This window comes from Sphaeramia orbicularis, chromosome 15 (genome assembly GCF_902148855.1).
Source record: "Sphaeramia orbicularis chromosome 15, fSphaOr1.1, whole genome shotgun sequence".
NCBI lineage: Eukaryota > Metazoa > Chordata > Actinopteri > Kurtiformes > Apogonidae > Sphaeramia > Sphaeramia orbicularis.
In genome coordinates this window covers 54,603,646-54,627,257 of record NC_043971.1, presented here as the reverse complement: position 1 = coordinate 54,627,257, position 23,612 = coordinate 54,603,646, and the positions used below count along the sequence as shown (strand labels likewise).

Below are 23,612 nucleotides of genomic sequence, written 5' to 3'. Positions count from 1 at the left end.
CAGTTAAATTCATGCAGTTTGAGGGTCATTAAAAAAGCGGCTGCTGTAAGTCAGTTGTCATCTTATAATATGGGGTGTATGATCGTGAAAAACAAAACTCAGTCGTCAGTTTCATGGCATTGTCAGAATATGTCACTGTGTAGGCTTATCATACACGTAGTGTAAGGAATGAGTGAGCGCTGCGGGTCCGGCTGTACCCTGTGTGCCTGTATGATACGCCTACACAATGACATGTTCTGAAAATGCCATGAGACTGACGTCTGAGTATTGTTTTTCATGATCACACACCCCGTATTATAAGTTGACAGTCAACTTACGGTGATTCTTTCCATTTCTTCTGACTTGGTAGCAGACATTGCAGCCGCGTGGAACTCCCATACCCACAATGCACTTCCACAAAGGCCCAAGTGACCCGTTGGTTCGGTTTGTAAACAAACTGCTTGTGTTGGAGTCATCTTTGCAGTTGTGCACTGTGAAGGAAGGGAAGTAGGTGTGTAAGCGAAGGACGAAAAGACTGAAGGATTAGTGATAGTTAGGCTGTCACTGGGGTTCCACAAATCGGAAAAAAAATGAGTGATGAAAGTCGTACGCTGCTTTAAAAACTTGAACTTGAGCAGCATTTCAGTTGGTGACTTGAAGTTAAACCAGTCATTTTTTGGACGGGTACCTTTACTTCTGCTCCAGTGTGACTTCCCAGTACTTTATACAACACTGGTCTTTGTGTTCAGGATTGTGTGAGGCGAAAAGGGGATGAGTTTATAACATCACTGGCTTCTCTGGCAGAGAAGCTCCTCGATCAGCTGGACCACATGACACCTGAAGGTAAGATTACGCTTTTGCTAAAATCTACATTCTCCTGTTAAGAGCTTTTCATCATTTTGTGTTGTGTGTTTTTGTAGAAATCCAAGCGCCATCGCAACAACACACTGATGACACTTTCGTTACCATGACAACAGAAGCCACGATAGAACAGAGACCCCACACAGACATCAGGTAACCTCCGACTCATCATACGACTTATTAAAATGCTTTTATTAACACATGCCATTAGCAATACGTTAGAGAGAACAACACAATACACAGCACAGGGAGAACATGGAACAGCAGAAACCAAATATATCCCATCTAAAGGATGATGACAGAATACAGCAGAACGGCCAAACTGTCTCACAGATGTAGAAATTCTACAATCTAACAATTAATTTTACAGATCAAAAATGATCACGATATTGACCTTGATCTTTTTCTTTGCTGTTCATGCTCTACAGTCACATATTGTACAGTGCATTCTTCATAACTTACAGGTGCTCTTTTAAACACGCACCTGTTTGTACTGGCTTTTAATACAAGTGTGTGACCTTTATTTGTTTTATCCTCTGGTTGTGTTTTTAGATACTATTTATCCTATTACTGTGTTTCTGTTGATCAGTTTTAGTATATCTTCTATATCCACATATTTTTATTTGTTTTACTATATCTTTTACTTTTACCTGTATCTTTGAACAGCACTTTGGGCACTTTGCGTTGTTGTAAATGTGCTTTATAAATAAACTACTGGTCTGTGTGTCAGGACCTGGTCTGGTATTTCATACCTGTCGACCCCCACCAACGACCCCAATGCTCCGCTGACTTCTGTAACCATGGCAACAACACCATCTATCACCACAACCAAGTGCACCCTGGCACATGTGGCTGTTGTAAAGGAGAGAGATGCTACCGTCAAGGTACACACACACACACACACACACACACATATGTATATATGTATATCTCAGAAATGCAAAGTGCAGTTTCTTTCATGTGACTCCTGTGCATACGTGTGTGCCAGCGGTTCGAGCAGCTGTTCAGATCGGAGTTGTCCCGTTCAGAAGACAACAAACAAAGACAGCTGAGTGAACTCCAGAGCTGGAGCGAACACTGGAGGCAGCAGCTCCACACACTGACACAGGGACAGTATAACTGGGTGGACGTCTGGGATAAACTTCAATAAATCCACTTGTTTATCCGTTTGTCTGTGGTGTGTGTTTGGAGTATTGTATACTACAGGAATTTGTGACAATCCAAAGTATGGACGGCTACATGTGGTAACAACATCACATCTACAGCTTTGGAAATATTTATTAGACAGCCTGTCCATTAACATGATCTTATTTGTGATTTTAATTCTTGTTAGTTGCTGTTGAGGAAATTTGAGATTTGTTGTCTTGAATTTGGAACAAAGCAAATGTTTTTCTTTCTTTGAGCAGCTTTTTGTCTCACTTTAGCTACTTTATCACAGTCATCAAATAATCATTTCCAAAGGTGTATCTTAGATCATCATGCAGATATTCCATCCATGCATTCGTCATCTGAACCCACTTTATCCTCACTAGGGTCATGGGGGTTGATGGAGCCCATCCCAGCTCCTACTGGGCCAAGGCCACATTCATTAATATTGTTGTTTATTGGTCTGGTCTGACAACAACACTGAAGCCCTCATTATGTGGAATCCAGTTACCCCTCTGGTAACTGGGTGGGCATATGCACACTTTATAACTCATGTTTTAAAAGGTCATATTATTTATCACAATTTGTATTAGGTCAGAATTCACAAGTTGTTCGTTTTTGGATGATTTTCAAAATTCTGACCCAGCCACTAAAATCAGCACATTGTAAACTATGGGAAATCACTACATGAGCACCTTCTCCCAAGTGAGCAAAAAATGACCAGTGACACATTTTAGAACATAGCACAAAAATAATAATACATACTAACCAATGTTGTTAATCACTGACATATGCTAGGCTGCAAAAATAAAATCAAAAATAAGTACTTACATTTTTATGTAGTATGTGTGTGTGTGTGTGTGTGTGTGTGTGTGTGTGGGGGGGGGGGTTGTGTTTTTTGCATCAAAAAGTATAGTTTGTTTACTTTAAAAGCATGGCATCTAAAATGATATATATGACAGTTATTGAGTGTTTGGAATTTTTTACAGCTCAAAGTGATGAAATACGAAAAAATGTATTACAAGTTGAAAACCAATGGTATGAAAACAATTCTGACAGTACTCCAGTGCTGTGCAGATTCTGTGATTAGGAAGGAACGCCATGGGTGGGATTTGGGCTTTGAGTGGGTTTGACACCTGGTCTCATTCCTTATATATGCTGATGGAAGGAGCACTGAAGTGTCAGTGTACTGTTGCTGGTTTTTATGTTTCTTTTATCCTACAGAATTCATTAGTCATTTGCTGGTATGGTACGCTGGTATGACACTTACTGACGTTGATCAAAGAGTGATAATAATAAAATAAGAAACCATATGTGGTTGCATGTGTGCGTGCCCTGTCATCCACAGTGTTGTAATCAGTATGCACAAAACACCCTGAATGTGGAAAGAACAGTAAAACCACAAACGACAGAAGGGATGGAAGGGGGATGGCAGTTTGAAAAGGTGGATGGTTTTAACTGTTTATATTTCGGGGGGGCTGGCATCCCCCCTCAACTCGAGCACTGGTTACTTGTTACAGAAATAAACTGAAGGAAATTGGAGGTGTTTTCACCGCTGAGGTGACCAGTGACTGCAGCAAAGTCAGGAAGCTGATTTATGGTTGGGCCTGATGGTCTAATGAACAAGTGCAAAGGACGGTGTACACTCAGCCTGTGGGTGATCTGAGAGCTGAAGATGACCAGCAGGTTGGTCTCATGTCACTGCTGTAGACTTTGGATTCCTTGTTTACGATGTGTAATGTAGGCTCCATGTTTTGAGGTGCCACAGAAGTTTGTTAGTTGTCTTTTTTTCCTCGTACATCTCTAACACCAGCAGTGGCCTCCTCCTGTTCAGGTTTTTGAAGTGAGTGGTGGAGACATCATGTAAACTTGACCATGTTTTAAAATCCTGGATAAACTTTAGAATATTTCAAATTCTGCCTGCCTTTGGTTGTTATTAACATTTACTTGTACTTCTGCTTTCATTACTTGTGTACATTTAATTGTCAATTACTTGATATACTTAAGTACAGTAAATACTAGATACTCACAGACTTTAACTCGAGTAGCATTTCAGTTGACTTGAACTTCTACCAAAGTAAGTTTTTGGTACTTCTACTCCAGTGGGACTTTCCAGTACATTATACAACCCTGGGTACAACCAAGTGAGAACATGATCAGCCTTGAATAACCTGATAAAACTGTCCTGAATTCTGCGAACCTTTGAAAATTCCACTTCTTTCTCTTCAGACATTTCAGGTTGTTCGTATTTGTTCAGGTTATTCAAATTTTTTGTAAAAGGATAGTTTGTAAGTGTAATATTTTCAAGTAATTAGACTTTTTTACACTTAGACAAAGGACAGTTTATAAAAACTATCTTGAATGAGGAATGGGAACTTGAACACGACTGATGTCCGTTTCTAGTCATTCTGTTTTGTGGTTTGTTTTTTCCATTGACTAGATGTTACGTGTCACTTTTAATGATGCTGTTATGGTGAAACGTAGGCCCTGCTGTGGTAAAACAAATGCTCTGGTGTATCCTACGCTAAAGCAGATTCTAATGAGAGCACTGAAGGAACTTTTCTTTCTTCCTAAGTAAAAAAAATAACTGATTCACTTTTTTCTTTCTTTACAATTTCACTCCTGCCTTCCCTCCTTCCCTTCCTCTATTATTCCCTTTCCTATCTCTTCCTTCCTTCCCTGCATCCTCAGTTTTTTTTCCATCCTTCCTTCTTTCTTCATTGAAAGGCTCAGTGACCACCTGTCTTTTATGGGGCTTTTTTGTGCTTATAAACCATCCCATATATGTGAACTGTTTTTCAGTTGGAGCCACTGAGCTCTTAGACACAAAAAGCAGGTCACACTTTCAATATAGCTAATTATTTTAATTAGTAATAGAGAAATATATAGATAGATGTACTTCATTTATTGAAACTGGGAAATTACAACATAGAATCCCATATGTGACCCTTTTCCCATTTCTATCAGTGGAGAAAACACTTTACATATAGTGACAAACTGTTTACAAAGTGACACAGACTTTTAGGTGCAGCATTTTACATTAGTTTTTTTCACACGTTTGAATCATTTTTCAGTTAATTTAAATCTGTTCAGAACTAAGTGTCACTTTGTTTCCACTGTGTGTTTCTGCATAACTTAATAAATCATAGTGTGGCATGTTTGCCACAGTGCATTATGGGTAGTGGGTATTTTGTTGTAAATGTGTTATTTTTATGTGCAAGAATTCAGCGGGGTTGTTGTGTTAGTACTAGTTTTAACTTAGTATGTGTATGGGAATGTGTATTGGCCTTTTTGTGTATTTTTTTGTATTTTCGTAATTTCTGAAGTTGCACCCTGAGTGAGAGCCATAGGCAGAGCAATAGTCATCCTGTTGTGATTACCACAAATTACTACTTCCTATTTATCAAATTCTAAGTGCAAATTGTGTTCATTGTTGACACAGAAATAACTTCCTGCCAAGTTTCCACCTACACTACAATATGAACAGCCAAACATGTACTTTTGTCACACTAAATAAAAATAAATTAGCATAACTTTTCAATTTGATTATCATTCAACTGTGTCAAGTATTCTCAAAACACGTCAAAATCCGGTGGAAATGGAACATGACAGGGATCTGTGGCTTTTAACGGGTCAGTTGCATCAGTTTTCACCCCTCAGCCAAAGGGTGCTGTCCGTCTGTCCGTCCATTCAATGACATCATTGCATTCTCTGAAGAATGCACTGACATATCTGCACCAAATGTATCCTGTGGCTGCTGTTGGCATGGAGCAGAAGCCTGTTGAAAATGGGTGACCTTGACCTACTTCTTAAAAATCAGATGGCCTCGTGCCTTTAGAATATCTGAGTCCATTCAAATATAAATGTGTGTAATAATTTTTACACAAAGACAGTCTAATCTAAATCCCAGGGCAGGAACTTTCAGTAGTCTTACACATGACACACGTTTAGGTCCAGATATGCCCATGCCACCGTATGAAAGGCATTTTAATGTTTGAAGACAGTGCTTTGGACTTTTCCTCCAGTGTGATAAATAGTCTTACACTGTATTTGGCTGAGGGGCATTAAGAGTGCTCAGCCTGTTATGTTAGTATTCTTTGTGTTATAGTTTGCTCAGAATTGTAATGGATTTTTTTTCTGACTGAAACTGGTTCAAATATAAATGATGCATAATTAACCCTTTGTTTGTCCGCCCTTTTTGTCATTTGTTTGTTCACTGAATGTTACATTTATTAACTTACTTTTCTCCCGACTCAGTTTATACACAATTTTTTTCTCTCAGATAAAGAAAAGTATTAAATCTTCACATTTCAAAAACCAGACAAACACTCAAAGCGCAGACCTCCACCAGGGCAGATCCCCCCCCCCATCACCACCCAAATTTAATCCTTTGTTCTTTGTGCTAGTATCAACATTTCCTGAAGACTTCATCAAAATCCTTCCATCACTTTTTCAGTTCTCTTGCTAACAGACAAACCCAGATGAAAACCTGATATTTCCAAACTCTCTAAACTAAAGCTGTGAGTGTTTCTGCCGTTAACATGCTACAGGTTCATTTCATCATTTGTTGGCTGCAGCTGAAAAACAATTTTAAAAAATTACCAGAAGCAGAGCTTAAAAAATATATATTTTATTCATATTTTTTGAAAACCCAAATATTTTGAAAACCATCCTGATATTTTTATTAAACTTGGACTTTCTTCTCCCACAGCAGACACACGCAGGCCTACTGCTGTGCTCAAACAGAAAATCCTGTCGTCATTTCATGGTTGGATTTACATAACGCTCATCTTTTCTCAGTATTCAGACAGAAGTTTTCACATCACACCATTAGCTGTAGTAAAAAAAACACAAACACACAAGCTTCTATGTGCAAAAGAAGTGACGTGATGTTACAAATACAGAACATGTGACATAAATGATATAAATAAAGTAAATGTGTTTCTTAAGAGACTTCAGGTGCTCTTTCAGGCACCATCATACATCAGATAAACACAATAAATAGATCTCAAACCAACATTAAGGTGTGGAAACATCATGTAAACATTACATAGGTTTAAACGATTCAACACAGAAGAAAGAAAAAGTAGGAATGGATGTTTTTTAAAAATCAAACTGGAGCTGAAACACAATGATTAATTTGGATCGAACATGAAGAAAACAAATGATCTTCATATGTGACATTTGACTGCTGTATTCGGTCTTTAAATCATTGTAGCCATTTGACTACAGTTTTTTGTTTTGTTTTCAGGCTTCGAAAATCCATCCTTATAAAAAAGATTGAGAAAAAAAAGGCTAGTTCAGCTGTTTTTGTGTGTGTTTTTTCAAAGGCGTTTCTAAATCTTGCTTTAACGTGGCAGCAGGTGTGGATGTGCGACCACTTAAACCCATATGAGGTGGCAGAGGCGCGGCTGTTTGCATCCGCCCGCTGAACGCTGGGGTTTTCAGACCAAACGGAAACAAACTGTTCTTTTTCTACAGATTTATTCCTGATCTTTACTGCTTAAGTGATCAATTTAGTGTTTAAAAAATATATCAGTAAACAGATTTAACATGACAACATTGCTTAAAATTAAGCTAATTCAGTTAAGAAAATAAAAACAACTGTTGAGTTAATAAAACTGTTGAAAGGTTCTGCTGCAATGGGCTGATATTAGCTTTGTGAGACAAGATGTGATAACCACATTCACAATAGACTTAATTTCATTAGTAAAATCTCCTAGTTTGTTCCAAAGTAAGATCCCAAAATAAATGAGCTAACTTTACACACAGTAAACAGCAAAAAACAAAACACAGCTGAATATTAAGTCCTTGAATATTCAACCTAACTTATACCAAACTGATGAACCTCTACTCTCCTTGAGGCTCAGTAAATCCTCTCTAACATGTTACAGACAAACTAATAATGGTTCATAGACGTGGTGTCACATGGATAAGAAACTGACACCATATGGAGAATATAGTTCAAGTGTACACTGTCGTCCTTCTGTCAGCTGTCGTTTTATCGCTCCTATTTTCTTTGAAACACTGAAAAAGCCGTCCACTCAAATGCCGCTTTACATCAAGGTCAGATGTTAGCTAACAGTAGCTCAGTTAGCACGCAGCTGTTAGCAAACAGAGACGGCTGAATAGTGTGTGTAAGTGGAATTTACCACCACATCAGCAGCAGTAATGTAGGGATCACCACAGATACTTTTGGCTCATTTCGCTGTGTGCCAGAGTTGATCTAAAGCTGGGGTTTGTGTTTGTCAGTACATGTCAGTGAAGTGAATGGATGAGCTGCCCCGCTGTCATGGAAACACTCCTGTAAATAACCCAGAGCTGGGAGTCGAACATCTGCCCCTCCTGACGCCTCACACACACACGAGGCTTTTCCACTGGAGGAGGTTTCCTGTTCTTAAGCCGAGGGCGTCAAAGCCGTGTTAGTTCAGGGGCTACATTCAGCCCAGTTCCATCTCAAATGGGCAGCACCAGTAAAATAAGAACTCCAAAACTTTCTGTGTTTTACAATGAAAAAAGTCAAATTACATGATGAAAACATTTACATCTACAAACTGTCCTTTACAGTTCTTTTACTAACATGACCAGCCATGAACAACCTGAAAAGTCTTCAGCTGAGGCGTAATATTATTAAAACTTGACTCATTTTTCTTATCATTAACACGTTTACTATGATTTACAGGTTATTCACATTTTTTGTTTAAGAATAGTTTGAAAACATAAATATTTTCATGTTTTTTTTTTTTTTTTTTACACTAAAACAAAGAAAATCTGGAGTTGTCATTATTTCCAGGTTCTTACGACAGTATTTCACTGGTCAAACACACTTCAGACTGAAGTGGGCCGAATGTGAGCTCTGAACTAAAGTGAGCTGGACACCTTTATCTAATATCTACATCAGTCCAATATTCATATCTTCAGTGTAATTTTTGCATTTCAAATATTAGTCCCACAGGCTGGACAAGGAGCCTGTGGAGGGCCGGTTTGGGCCCCCAGCCGTACGTTTGACGCCCCTGCAGTAAGCCTTAATGCCTTTAAATACATGAAGTCACTGTCCCCTTGTCCTTCGGGTGCTTACTCAGTCTTGGTGGTCTTTGGGTGGGGGTGGCGGCGCAGGTACGTCTGGTAGAAGAAGTTGGAGAAGAGCAGCAGGTAGCTGAGGTACATGAGCGCGGCCCAGGTGATGTTGTCGAGGCGGGAGGGGCAGTCTGCGTGGTGCATCCAGCGGTACACCAGGCCGCTCACCGTCACCCCCATGGCCATCTGACTGATCTGAGCGCTGGTGATGAGCACAGCCAAGGGCCGCGGCACAGACAAGCCGGCAGCGCGGGCGGCGTAGTAGCTGTACATGAGCGCATGCACAGAGTAGTTCATGGTCATGAACCAGCCGCCGCCCGCCACCATGTCTTTGTAGGAATACCAGGAGTACAGCAGCACAGTGATGTGGTGGTACCAGTGCAGGAAGAGCAGCTTCTGCTTCCTCAGGACAATGAACGCCGTGTCACCTGGAGGGGGGGGGGCAACCACAGGAAGTCCAGTTACAGTTCTTTCATCTTTTGGAACATCTGCAACTGTGGGATTTAGTGAAGTTTTAATAGTTGAAGGACTTTCTTCAAGTGGATGTGGGGAAATACATCTGCCATCCTCTGATCCTCCTGAAAGTTTCAAACCTCAAACTGGAGCCCAAACTGTTATTTGACTGAGCGACGCAAACAGATTTAAAAAAAAAAAAAATTGCTCAATTACAATTTTCCTGAATCTAAACTTTGTTCAATTTTGCTGCTGCCAAACATTGGTTCCACTGTTGTGTTTCACATGGACACTTATTGTGATGCACATGACGCCAGGATCAGCACAGCTGTACGTTAGTTCCATGTTCAGTTAGTCAGTTGGATCCAAATGCCTGTCAGACTGCAGTGCACAGATGGTTTTTAGGTACCACTGGACTTTGTCGTCATTTTTGTAAATAGATATTTTTAGATATACTTTTTTATTAGTTATTCTTATATAGATATTTTTTCTATATCCTTTTACTCTTATTCTTTTTGTGGTGGCTGTTTCAGCTGCTTCTGGAATAAAGGACACGTTGTCATTTTCAGACATGTCTATTTCACACTTTTACCATTTTTTTCATCTATTTAAATAATTGTTTAATAGAAGCGAAGAAAATAATCAATGGATTAATCGATTGTGAAAATAATTGATAGCTGCAGCTCAGCATTGAACCCTTTTTACCTGTGCATTATGAATTTTTAATGGACCAATTTGTACTGGTTGTGCATCAGTTTATGGTGGAACTGACAGCATGTGTATTTTTTTAACCAGCCCAAGACTCAAAAGTCACATTTGGGACATGTAACAAAATACATCATGAACTGACATGACTGGTAAGATGAGAGCAAGCCATGAATTTAAAATGTGTATGAAATGTATTTCACTGTTAACCTGCACGGAAAAATGAGGATCAGTATCTGAAAATGTACTTTTCAGTCAGTGGAAGTTGAACACTTTGGATATGTGACGTCAACATGCCCAGTGACACCGGCCTCAGAGCCCTTTGGAAAATGAATTAAAGAAAACAAATGACTGGTTACAACCTTATTTCAGTTTTTTTTTTTTTTAACTTTAAACTTGATTGAGTCTTTTAAAAAGCAACTGAAGACCTTCTTGTTTAGACAGGCTTTTAGTTGGGGGGGTTATCACCATTTGTTTTAATGTTTTTATGCCTGCATCTGTGTATGTAGCTGAATTTTATTTATTTTTTACCTGAGCATGTAACTGTGTGTTTTTGTTGTCTATGTATTTTACTTCTGCTTTTATTGTAAAGCACTTTGTGAAATCTTTCTGCAAAAAGTGTTATATAAATAAACTTTATAATAATGTTAATAATAATAATAATAATAATAATAATAATAATAATAATAATACTCTGTGGAAGACCCACCAATGGCTAGGATAAATAGGACACTAACCAAGCTCCGGCGCTTTGCTCAGGACGAAGGCGTACGCCCAGAACTTGCTGACTGGTCCGTTGTAGAAACTCTGATCACAGATGGAGCGTCTGAAGCCGCTGCTGCTCAGGATGTGGAACATGTAGGAACCGGTCCGAAGAGCTCCGACAACGCTGGAACAAACGAGGTGGATGGGGTGGGAGGTTAGGGTCTGCAGCAGTCTCAAACTAGCTCGACATGATAAACACTATGCTTTTCTTAAAAAAAAAAAAAAAAATCCATATTCAGAATTCCCACACAGTAATTCCCAGGGACATGGAGCCCATTATTCCGTGTGTTTTTCCTTTGTCAGCCTTTGAAACATGGTGCAACTGTTCGTCATCTGGTATTTCATCCTATGTGTGCTTCTTTAACTGTCGAGTTGGCCCTTAAAGACATTTAGACGGACACAACAGCACAACCCCGGCTTCCGTCCACTCAGGAATGGGCTCTGCACAGCCCCACCACCGCCTGAACTGAACGCAGCTCCATCATGTCCTGTCTTTCATCCAGATGTGCCTGCTACTTCCTGTTGTGATCCTGTGGCAGACACACCTGGGTCCAGTCACACACCTGTCGACTTTGAATCCAAACATTAGAATTGAGATCATGTTAACAAACTTTTGGTAGTTCAATAGTAGAACAGCTTAAGTTTCTAAATCCATTACAATTTGTGTCAAAAAAGGATTTTCAAGAAAATTACAGAACTTTTTATATGACCTAAACTCAGTCCCTCAGAGACTTCTCTAAGAATGAATAAGAACAGAACTTATTGTTGCTATAATTTGAAATTTCAATCATATATTTCTATTTTCAATATGGTTGTTTGACCTTTTATCCATACTTTTATCATTATAAAAATCATTTTGTCTGAAAAATTGGTGTGAATTGCTTTTTTAAGCAGTTTAATATCAGATGGTGCCGGTTATATATGTCGGGAATTTCAGTTCTCTCAAAAAACATGTTTTTTTTTTTTAATCACTAATTAATCAAATGAGCTAAACCAATGGAAATTTCTGAAAGTAAACATTTAACCCTCTGCTTAAGCATGGCTTCATTGAAATTTAAGATTATTTTGTCACTAATCTAAAAAAGAAAAAAAAAAAAAAAAGATTTTTTTTCCCGTACATAACCAAAAATAGGTCTGGACATGAAAGAGCTGCTTATGAAGGATTTTTTTTCTTTCACTTTCTATAGATTTAACTTTTCAAATCAATAATTATGATATTCTGGGTAACCAACCAATCCCACAGCAGAATTTTATTTAAAGTAACCACCCCACCCTCTGCAACTTTACTGCTACATCTACAGATCTGCGTACAGTTGGTGTGGGCTGCTGCCTTATCAGTACAGACAGCTGCCTGTCAGCCAGCTGAGCCAAGAAAAAGAAAGAAAAAAAAATACAGATCTGTGTGGAAGCTCTGAAATCAGACAACAGACTAATCTTGGAGTCCTCTTTGACCTCCACCTGTAGTTCAGTGGTTCTTAACCGGGGGTGACAGAGGTCCTGGGCAGTGAGGCTTTGTCTGCATTGAGGTTACAAGTTATAAAAATTAAATTTGTGCATGTTAAAGAAAAAAATATTTATACACCCAATCAGACAATCAAGTCTGTATGAGCCCACTCTAAATATATTTTGTTTGCATTTAAAAATATCAAACTATTCAGCAGCCACACCCTCTTGACCCCTGAAACTTTGTGACCCCCCCAGCCAGAGCAGCAGTGTGGTCAGGTCAGAGATTATCCATCTGAGTTTGGCTTTTTAGTCAGTGTGTCGGTATAAAACGCTTTGTCTGAGAAATGTAAGAATGCAGATTACGCATCAGTGTCAAAAAAGAAAGTTGAGAGTTGACTTTGGTTTTACTGAAGGACAAGACAATTTCAATGGGATGGGGGGGTGGGGCTGGATTGTCTTGGACAAAAGTGGGGGGCGGGGCTCCACAGAATAAAGGTTAGGAACCACTGCTCTAGTTCAACCAACAGAATCAACAAACCATCCAGTCCACATCCACCTCCAAAATAGACCCCATAAAACTGCACCCTGTCCTTGAAAGACTCATTCATTCATTCATTCATTCATGCGCTCATCTTCTCCAGATTAGACTGTTGTAACCACTCCTCTCTGACAGAAGTGTCCACCTCCACCCAGGCTCTGAACCAGTTCCTCAGACCCCGTCCCCTGTCCTGTCTGTCTGCTTCCCTGCTCTGGCCCCTGTTCCTTTTAGAGCCGACTCCACTGGTCACTTTGGAAACACGTCTGGGTCCATTTATGAAACGGAAACGCTGACCCCCTATGAGCCGCCTCCTGACCTCAGGTCCTCAGGGCCGACCTTCTTGGTCATTCTACTGTCGAAGCTGGGATCCAAATGTGATGTGGCCTCGACCGTGGACTGACCTGCTCACAGACATAAGACCTGCACACTCAAACATCTTAAAGCACTCCTTAAAAACACACTTCTGTCATTTTAATATGCTTATTCTTGTTTGGTTTTTTTTTTTTCTGTAGCACTTTGTATTCCACTTATTTTATTCACATTGTAATATTTATCATATCATTTAATTATTTTAGTTACTTTGGCCTCATTCCACCTTCCATCCTTCGTATGGTTTTTAGTTCCTTCCTCCTCTTACTGCTGGAGCTGGGTAACCATTGTCACTGTTTTTAGAATAGAATAGAATAGAATAGACTTTGTCACTGCAAAAATACTACTGCACAGAATGACAAAATTTAGTTTTTAAGTTCTTTATAGTTCTCAGAGTAAATACACAGTTACAAGAACCATTAAGAATAAAAATATAAGAATCGGTCAGGTAAAACACACACACACACACACACACACACACACACACACACACACACGAGTCCAGTATCAATAGAAAATGTGTAGGATGTACAGGTGTTCCATAATGACTGTAAAGTCAAGTATTGTCAAGTATCAGGAATCTAAATAGAAACTGTCCTGTGAATATGTTTCAGTGACTTTACACTGTGACTGAATAATCAGTTTACATTGTAAAGGGTTTTTATGCTGTGATATGGTCGCCCTCTTTCCTTTTATTGGGTTTGGGGATTGACACTATTGATTATTTTTTCCTTTTAACCATTTTAAATAAGTATTTGTCCTTTGCCGACTGCCCACCTGCTGTCGAAGCACTTTGTATTAGTCCGTTTGTACAAGTGCTGCCTGTGCTCACCTGAAGGATGCGTGTGTTGACATTTAAATAACATTCACTGTTTCACAACTCTAGCCTAGACTAGGAATTTTGACACAAATTTGGAAAAATGTTGCAAAAAAAGCTAACCAACAAGGTTTTAGTGTTACAACATTCACTGTGTGTTTAGGAAACAAAACATTTTCCCATAACTTTTAACACGACCACATACTCGCTCCATCTGATCTGCCCAGCCAGCAGCCGTTCACTGGGGGGGGGGGTGCAGTTTCAGGAAAAACCAGTCATCAAAAACCTGAGGTTTTTTCCTCCTGTCATGCGTCACCTGTATGTGATGTGACCCAACAAAAATGTGTCAGTAGTACAGGTGTGGCTTTTTCCTGGAAATAGTACTTTGGAATTCAACTTTTTATTGAACTTTTCAAAGGCTTGGCACATGGCAAACTTCATATGTTTCACATGTTTCTCCTCACAGAACAGGTCATGTATAATTAACTCTGGTGACAGACTCAGATTTTTTGTCTCATAAACATAAAAGATTAAAGACAAAAGACAAAAGACAAAAGACAGGCAGCCATTACAAAAGCAGGTGGATACATAATAATATCAACTAATAACTATCTGTATAGACACACACACACACACACACCCCTCTGCACTGGAAGTTTGTATGTGTAGCAAAAACATACACAAAAAAATAAAACACCTGGTGAAAATTCCACACCTGAGCACATGGAAGAGGGCGGAGCCAGGGATAGGAACAGGGGTAGGGATAGGCACCGTCGACATGACTACTGAACATTCTTTCAACTATTAACTGATTTTCTGAATTCACATCTTTTCAGTGTCATTACATTAACCTTTTTAAAGTTTTTCATGCATATTACAAATTCTGCTACTAATCTTATGCTATTTGTAAATTTAGCTGTTGAAAAACAGTGTCAATAATTCAGCTGATCCATATTTTTGTCTTTCCGGTTCCAGTTTCAGTAAACATTTTTTCTACTAAATAACTATTACATAAAATGCAATGTGGAACAACATAAATTTCATCACAATATATCCAGTAGCCAAGCACACAGAATGACATTTCTGTCAGGAAATGTGCGCATGTCTAGTTAGTTTAGGAACTGTAACAATGCTACAGTTTTTTTAATTAGAAAATAAATACATTAAATCAGATAACCATGGTAACCTGTGTTATTGTTGCTTTATCAAACAAAAACTTCAAATCATAAAATCACAGATTGATTATTTCATAATCTCCCTGTAAACAGTATACACTGACAAAACATCTGTCATCCATCTATCCATTTGCTCTAATAACTGAATCCTGTGGAGGGTCAGAGGGGTTTGGACCCATCCTGAGTACACCATGAACCTGTTCACTGCAGGTGGATACATGTTCAAATATGGACAAAAACAATCATTCAGTATCACAGTCACACCTCGGCTACAGGCAATTTAGACTGATTAAGTCTGAAGAGAACCACACATACACGAGGAGAACATGTGAACTCCACATATGTGCTGTCATACATCAGATTAGACAGATTAGTCTGATGAAATCTAAATAACCCAAAGATCTCAGAGTATTTCATAAATACTAATACTCAGATGCTAAACGGGTCCTTTCCAAAAGTACACATTACTTATTTGAACACCCTTTCAAACTGAAAAATATTCTTGAAAGAATTAAAGAGTTCCAGTTTATTTTAAAAATGTGTCAGTCCTGAACGTGGGTTCATTAATCAGATTCATTACTAACATGAGCTGTAACAGTGTCCTGTTGCCGGATCATTTGATATCTGGGCAGTTCAACACATGCAGGAAAAATGAGGACAGCTAAATATGAACTGTGGGGATCACACCTTTGACCATATCACCAGACTAAAAAAGCAAGGGTTGTTTCATTTAATCAACATCATTTTGGTGTGAGTTTTAAATGGATTCTGTTTGTTAACAACTGCATCTTCCACTCAGACCCCCAGCACAGTTCAGAGGTGGACACACTCCTGCAGAATGCTCAGAAAAGGACAGTAGCTAACACACACCTGTTCTCTGTGAACGTCCCCATGTTAACGACTGCCCCCATTGTTCTAAGAGCAGGCACAGGTAAACTCACACCTGAGCCATAAGTGCGTCTGTCAGTCTGATGAGCGGTTTGTTCCCACAGAGACTGAACTGTCCACAGAAACCACAAACAAACCTCTGACAACACAGCACTAATGCAAACGCAGTGACTCCGTCTGGACTGAAACCATTCATCCATTAGCTGCTCGAAGCAAATGCAAAAATTCATGATTCAATTAATTGACTCGAACTGATTGAAGGGAAATATTCTGTCAGTTTTCCTGAATTGAAGCTTCTTTGTGCGTCACAACAAGCGTCCGTGTGAAACACAACAGTGGAACCAATGTTTAACAGCAGAGAAATGAAGGAAACACAGCTGTGATTCAGGAGAACTGTGGTTGAATGAGGGTTTTTTTGGATCACTTTGAGACGATTTTAATCGTTTCAGCTCTGGTTTGGACGTTAGAGGAAAGACGGCTGAAAATACCTGAAGACAGCCAGGCTGAGTGACCAGAGGACGAGTGGCAGGCGCAGGTTCATTTTAGGCCGAGCTTTCATGTAGTGCTGACCTCCAAACACCAGGGCGGCGTACACAGCGGCGTACAGGAAGGACCTACTCCTGCAGTGAAACCACAATCACTCATTAAAGTCATTTCTAAACAGTGAGACGAGACACACACATGCTGGTAAAACAGTACCATCCATTTATGCCAGCGTCACATTTTTGTTGCTAGGTTTGGCAACTTTTCAAAAGACCCTAGCAAATTTTCATTTAAACCGCCCAGCAAAAAATGTTGCTGCTCTTAAAATTTGTTTGAGAACTTTTAGCAACATTTGAAAAGTGACTCAAACGCTAACACACACATTTTCCTCTAAGTGACACGAAATTATTTTCTGTTACAGTCACATAAACCACAGTCTGTCTGTAGCCGAGAAACTCAGCATGTGTCCTCCAGACACAGAAAAAGTCACTGGTGACAAATCTGACACAATTTAAATCACTCCCATTGGCATGAAAGACATGTCTTCACAGACAGACAGACAGACACATGTTAGACACAGACAGACAGACACATGTTAGACACAGACAGACACACAGACACATGTTAGACACAGACAGACACAGACAGACAGACACATGTTAGACACAGACAGACAGACACATGTTAGACACAGACAGACACAGACAGACAGACACAGACACATGTTAGACACAGACAGACAGACAGACAGACACAGACAGACAGACAGACACATGTTAGACACAGACAGACAGACACATGTTAGACACAGACAGACAGACACATGTTAGACACAGACAGACACACAGACACATGTTAGACACAGACAGACACAGACAGACAGACACAGACACATGTTAGACACAGACAGACAGACAGACAGACACAGACAGACAGACAGACACATGTTAGACACAGACAGACAGACACATGTTAGACACAGACAGACACACAGACACATGTTAGACACAGACAGACACAGACAGACAGACATGTTAGACACAGACAGACACATGTTAGACACAGACAGACACAGACAGACAGACACAGACACATGTTAGACACAGACAGACAGACACATGTTAGACACAGACAGACACACAGACACATGTTAGACACAGACAGACAGACAGACACAGACACATGTTAGACACAGACAGACAGACACATGTTAGACACAGACAGACAGACACATGTTAGACACAGACAGACACACAGACACATGTTAGACACAGACAGACAGACACATGTTAGACACAGACAGACAGACACATGTTAGACACAGACAGACAGACACATGTTAGACACAGACAGACAGACACATGTTAGACACAGACAGACACACAGACACATGTTAGACACAGACAGACACACAGACACATGTTAGACACAGACAGACAGACACATGTTAGACACAGACAGACAGACACAGACACATGTTAGACACAGACAGACAGACACATGTTAGACACAGACAGACAGACACATGTTAGACACAGACAGACACACAGACACATGTTAGACACAGACAGACAGACACATGTTAGACACAGACAGACAGACACAGACACATGTTAGACACAGACAGACAGACAGACAGACACAGACACATGTTAGACACAGACAGACAGACAGACAGACAGACACATGTTAGACACAGACAGACACAGACAGACAGACAGACACATGTTAGACACAGACAGACAGACACATGTTAGACACAGACAGACAGACAGACAGACACAGACAGACAGACACATGTTAGACACAGACAGACAGACAGACAGACAGACAGATGTTAGACACAGACAGACAGACAGACAGACACAGAAAGACAGACAGACACATGTTAGACACAGACAGACACAGACAGACAGACACATGTTAGACACAGACAGACAGACACATGTTAGACACAGACAGACAGACACATGTTAGACACAGACAGACAGACAGACAGACACAGACAGACAGACACATGTTAGACACAGACAGACAGACAGACAGACAGATGTTAGACACAGACAGACAGACAGACACAGACAGACACATGTTAGACACAGACAGACAGACAGACACAGACAGACAGACAGACAGATGTTAGACACAGACAGACAGACAGACACATGTTAGACACAGACAGACAGACAGACACAGACAGACAGACACATGTTAGACACAGACAGACAGACACATGTTAGACACAGACAGACAGACACAGACAGACAGACAGACAGACACATGTTAGACACAGACAGACACACACAGACAGACACATGTTAGACACAGACAGACAGACAGACAGACACAGACAGACAGACAGACAGACACATGTTAGACACAGACAGACAGACACAGACAGACAGACAGACACATGTTAGACACAGACAGACACAGACAGACAGACAGACAGACAGACACATGTTAGACACAGACAGACAGACACATGTTAGACACAGACAGACAGACAGACGGACACAGACAGACAGACAGACAGACAGACAGACAGACAGACACATGTTAGACACAGACAGACAGACAGACAGACAGACAGATGTTAGACACAGACAGACAGACAGACAGACACAGACAGACACATGTTAGACACAGACAGACAGACAGACACAGACAGACAGACAGACAGACACATGTTAGACACAGACAGACAGACAGACACAGACAGACAGACAGACAGACACATGTTAGACACAGACAGACAGACAGACACAGACAGACAGACAGACAGACAGACACATGTTAGACACAGACAGACAGACAGACAGACACATGTTAGACACAGACAGACACATGTTAGACACAGACAGACAGACACATGTTAGACACAGACAGACACATGTTAGACACAGACAGACACATGTTAGACACAGACAGACAGACAGACAGACACAGACAGACAGACACATGTTAGACAGACAGACACATGTTAGACACAGACAGACACACACAGACAGACACATGTTAGACACAGACAGACAGACACATGTTAGACACAGACAGACAGACACATGTTAGACACAGACAGACAGACAGACACAGACAGACAGACAGACAGACACATGTTAGACACAGACAGACACATGTTAGACACAGACAGACACACACAGACAGACACATGTTAGACACAGACAGACAGACACATGTTTGACACAGACAGACAGACAGACACATGTTTGACACAGACAGACAGACAGACAGACACATGTTTGACACAGACAGACAGACAGACAGACAGACAGACAGACAGACACATGTTAGACACAGACAGACAGACAGACAGACACATGTTAGACACAGACAGACAGACAGACAGACACAGACAGACAGACAGACAGACACAGACAGACAGACAGACACATGTTAGACACAGACAGACACAGACAGACAGACACATGTTAGACACAGACAGACACAGACAGACAGACACAGACAGACACATGTTAGACACAGACAGACACAGACAGACAGACAGAGACAGACAGACAGACACATGTTAGACACAGACAGACAGACAGACAGACACAGACAGACAGACAGACACATGTTAGACACAGACAGACAGACAGACAGACAGACACATGTTAGACACAGACAGACAGACAGACAGACACATGTTAGACACAGACAGACAGACAGACACATGTTAGACACAGACAGACAGACAGACAGACACATGTTAGACACAGACAGACACAGACAGACAGACAGACACGTTAGACACAGACAGACACATGTTAGACACAGACAGACAGACAGACACATGTTAGACACAGACAGACACACAGACACAGACAGACAGACAGACACACAGACACAGACAGACAGACACATGTTAGACACAGACAGACACATGTTAGACACAGACAGACACATGTTAGACACAGACAGACACATGTTAGACACAGACAGACAGACACATGTTAGACACAGACAGACAGACAGACAGACACAGACAGACAGACAGACAGACACAGACAGACAGACAGACACATGTTAGACACAGACAGACACAGACAGACAGACACATGTTAGACACAGACAGACACAGACAGACAGACACAGACAGACACATGTTAGACACAGACAGACACAGACAGACAGACAGAGACAGACAGACAGACACATGTTAGACACAGACAGACAGACAGACAGACACAGACAGACAGACAGACACATGTTAGACACAGACAGACAGACAGACAGACAGACACATGTTAGACACAGACAGACAGACAGACAGACACATGTTAGACACAGACAGACAGACAGACACATGTTAGACACAGACAGACAGACAGACAGACACATGTTAGACACAGACAGACACAGACAGACAGACAGACACGTTAGACACAGACAGACACATGTTAGACACAGACAGACACACAGACACAGACAGACAGACAGACACACAGACACAGACAGACAGACACATGTTAGACACAGACAGACACATGTTAGACACAGACAGACACATGTTAGACACAGACAGACACATGTTAGACACAGACAGACAGACAGACACATGTTAGACACAGACAGACACACAGACACAGACAGACAGACAGACACATGTTAGACACAGACAGACACACAGACACAGACAGACAGACAGACAGACACATGTTAGACACAGACAGACAGACAGACAGACAGACACATGTTAGACACAGACAGACACACAGACACAGACAGACAGACAGACAGACAGACAGACACATGTTAGACACAGACAGACAGACAGACACATGTTAGACACAGACAGACACACAGACACAGACAGACAGACAGACACACAGACACAGACAGACAGACAGACACATGTTAGACACAGACAGACACACAGACACAGACAGACAGACAGACACATGTTAGACACAGACAGACAGACAGACACATGTTAGACACAGACAGACACACAGACACAGACAGACAGACAGACACATGTTAGACACAGACAGACAGACAGACACATGTTAGACACAGACAGACAGACAGACACATGTTAGACACAGACAGACACACAGACACAGACAGACAGACAGACAGACAGACACATGTTAGACACAGACAGACAGACAGACACATGTTAGACACAGACAGACACACACAGACAGACGTAACATGCAACAGTTTCCCCTGGGATTACTAAAGTAATCTGATTAAACACATTTAATGATGCTGGGTACTGAACTTCAAATACTTTTATGGCAAGAGTTGATTTCTTTAGATAGACCAAATTTCACTCCTTTAGGAGTACATGTCTGCATTTTCCTCCAGTTTAAGTATTATTACTATTAAGTAAATATGTATGCAAGTACATGGTGACTTCTTTGAGTGTAGAACAAATCAGCTGAATGGTATCAACAGAAGTGTTGTTTAGGACCTAGGACTGAAGACACAGTACCAGTACCAGTACCAGTACCAGTACCTAGCCCTGTCCTCACCTCTACATGCACACACCCATCTTTTACTGTTGCCCTCTCAAAAAATTCTAAATATTTGCACAAACATAACACTGTACAAAAGAAGCTAAGCGAGTAAAACATTTATCTATTTATTTTTAACATAGTGAGACCATTAGTTACTACTAACTTTAAAAGTACATTAATTTTACTTGTAGTTTTATAAACTCTTAATGAAAGTAAAGTATAAATCTTAGTTTTATATTAAAGTTTGTATAAAATCAGCATCCAAAAATAAGGATGATGCAAACATTCAGGTTGGACATCAGGGCAAATATTAGTGAACTTCAGGTGCTTGGTCACCTGTGGGTGGAGGCTTGGACCTGACAGACCGGATCTGAAACCAACACTACCACATTCCACAAATACACACGTCTGACATCAGTGAGCTGTGACTCACCTGTTTAACACTGAACGACCCGTTTACGTAGGTCTGACACACATTCTTATGTGACATCTAAACCAACACACTAGCTGTGTTCTGAAACTGTAATTGTGTGTGTTTACCCCACACAGAGCCAAACAGCCTGCACTGACCACAGGCATCTGCTGAGCCGAAATGTCCAACACCTGTGGGGCCACTAACCCTGGCAATACATGGAGATGACTGGTGTCAAACACAGTTCTTCATCTGTTCACGGTCATCACATATGACCATATTTGGACGTTCAGAGGCTCTGTAGTTACCATGGAAACACCGTCATCTTCTACAACTTTGATTGACCAGTAAAACCCACAGTTTAATCAACGACAGTGGATGGACACACTGGGTTTGATCATATATTTCATCCAAAGTCCCCTTTCCCTCACTTTTAATTTGATCTAATACCCACTGAATTTATTCTGGACTTATGGAAATCAGTCATTTTAAAGTAAACTATAGGAAAAGACCTGATTTTCAATGAAAAATACAAAATGCAGAGGATGATCTAGAATGAACCGTGAGAAATCACTTGAACAAAGACAATAAAAAATAATTTGGAACTTGTGACGAAAGTCGTGTGTCTAAACCCACAGAAGTGTTTCTGTGCCTGTAAACACAGTCTAACCCTGTTAACCCCAGTTTACTGGAGGTGGGCTGGGTTCAGCTGAAAGCCCAGTCTGTGGCCCACATGTGGACCGGACCACATGTGGACCGGACCACAAGTCTGGGGTTCTTTCTTTCTTTAATCTGGCCAGTTTTTTTTTTTTTTTTTTTATTCTTACCAGTTGTCCTGCATCCACCGGATGGCTCCTCTTTCGTCGAACCTCTGTTCGAAGCTGTATTCGGTCAGCGGCACGCGCAGGTCCGTCTCATTCATCTCGAACATGGATAATGTCGGTAGTGTCGGTAATAAAACAGTGGGTTCCAGCTGCTCCACTGCAGGTGTGTGTCCTGTCCTACCTGT

At 40.7% G+C, this 23,612-nt stretch overlaps 2 protein-coding genes across 2 annotated transcripts in view; one reads left to right on the top strand and one right to left on the bottom strand.

Moving 5' to 3' along the window:
* The window catches only part of ccdc180 (coiled-coil domain containing 180), a 29,302-nt gene extending 27,125 nt beyond the window's left edge, over window positions 1-2,177 (top strand). Inside the window, 4 exon segments of the mRNA XM_030155469.1 lie at window positions 729-822; window positions 900-993; window positions 1,571-1,724; window positions 1,829-2,177. Coding sequence (XP_030011329.1) covers window positions 729-822; window positions 900-993; window positions 1,571-1,724; window positions 1,829-1,990 — 504 coding nt within the window. The 3' untranslated portion in view covers window positions 1,991-2,177.
* Window positions 2,178-8,669: 6,492 nt separating this feature from the next.
* On the bottom strand, window positions 8,670-23,612 carry LOC115433712 (elongation of very long chain fatty acids protein 6-like). The gene is made up of 4 exons (XM_030155173.1): window positions 23,431-23,612; window positions 16,708-16,839; window positions 10,959-11,110; window positions 8,670-9,491 (listed from the first exon to the last, which is right to left on the bottom strand). Exons 1-4 carry the CDS (start codon window positions 23,532-23,534, stop codon window positions 9,061-9,063), a joined length of 819 nt encoding a protein of 272 aa, XP_030011033.1. The 5' UTR covers window positions 23,535-23,612; the 3' UTR covers window positions 8,670-9,060.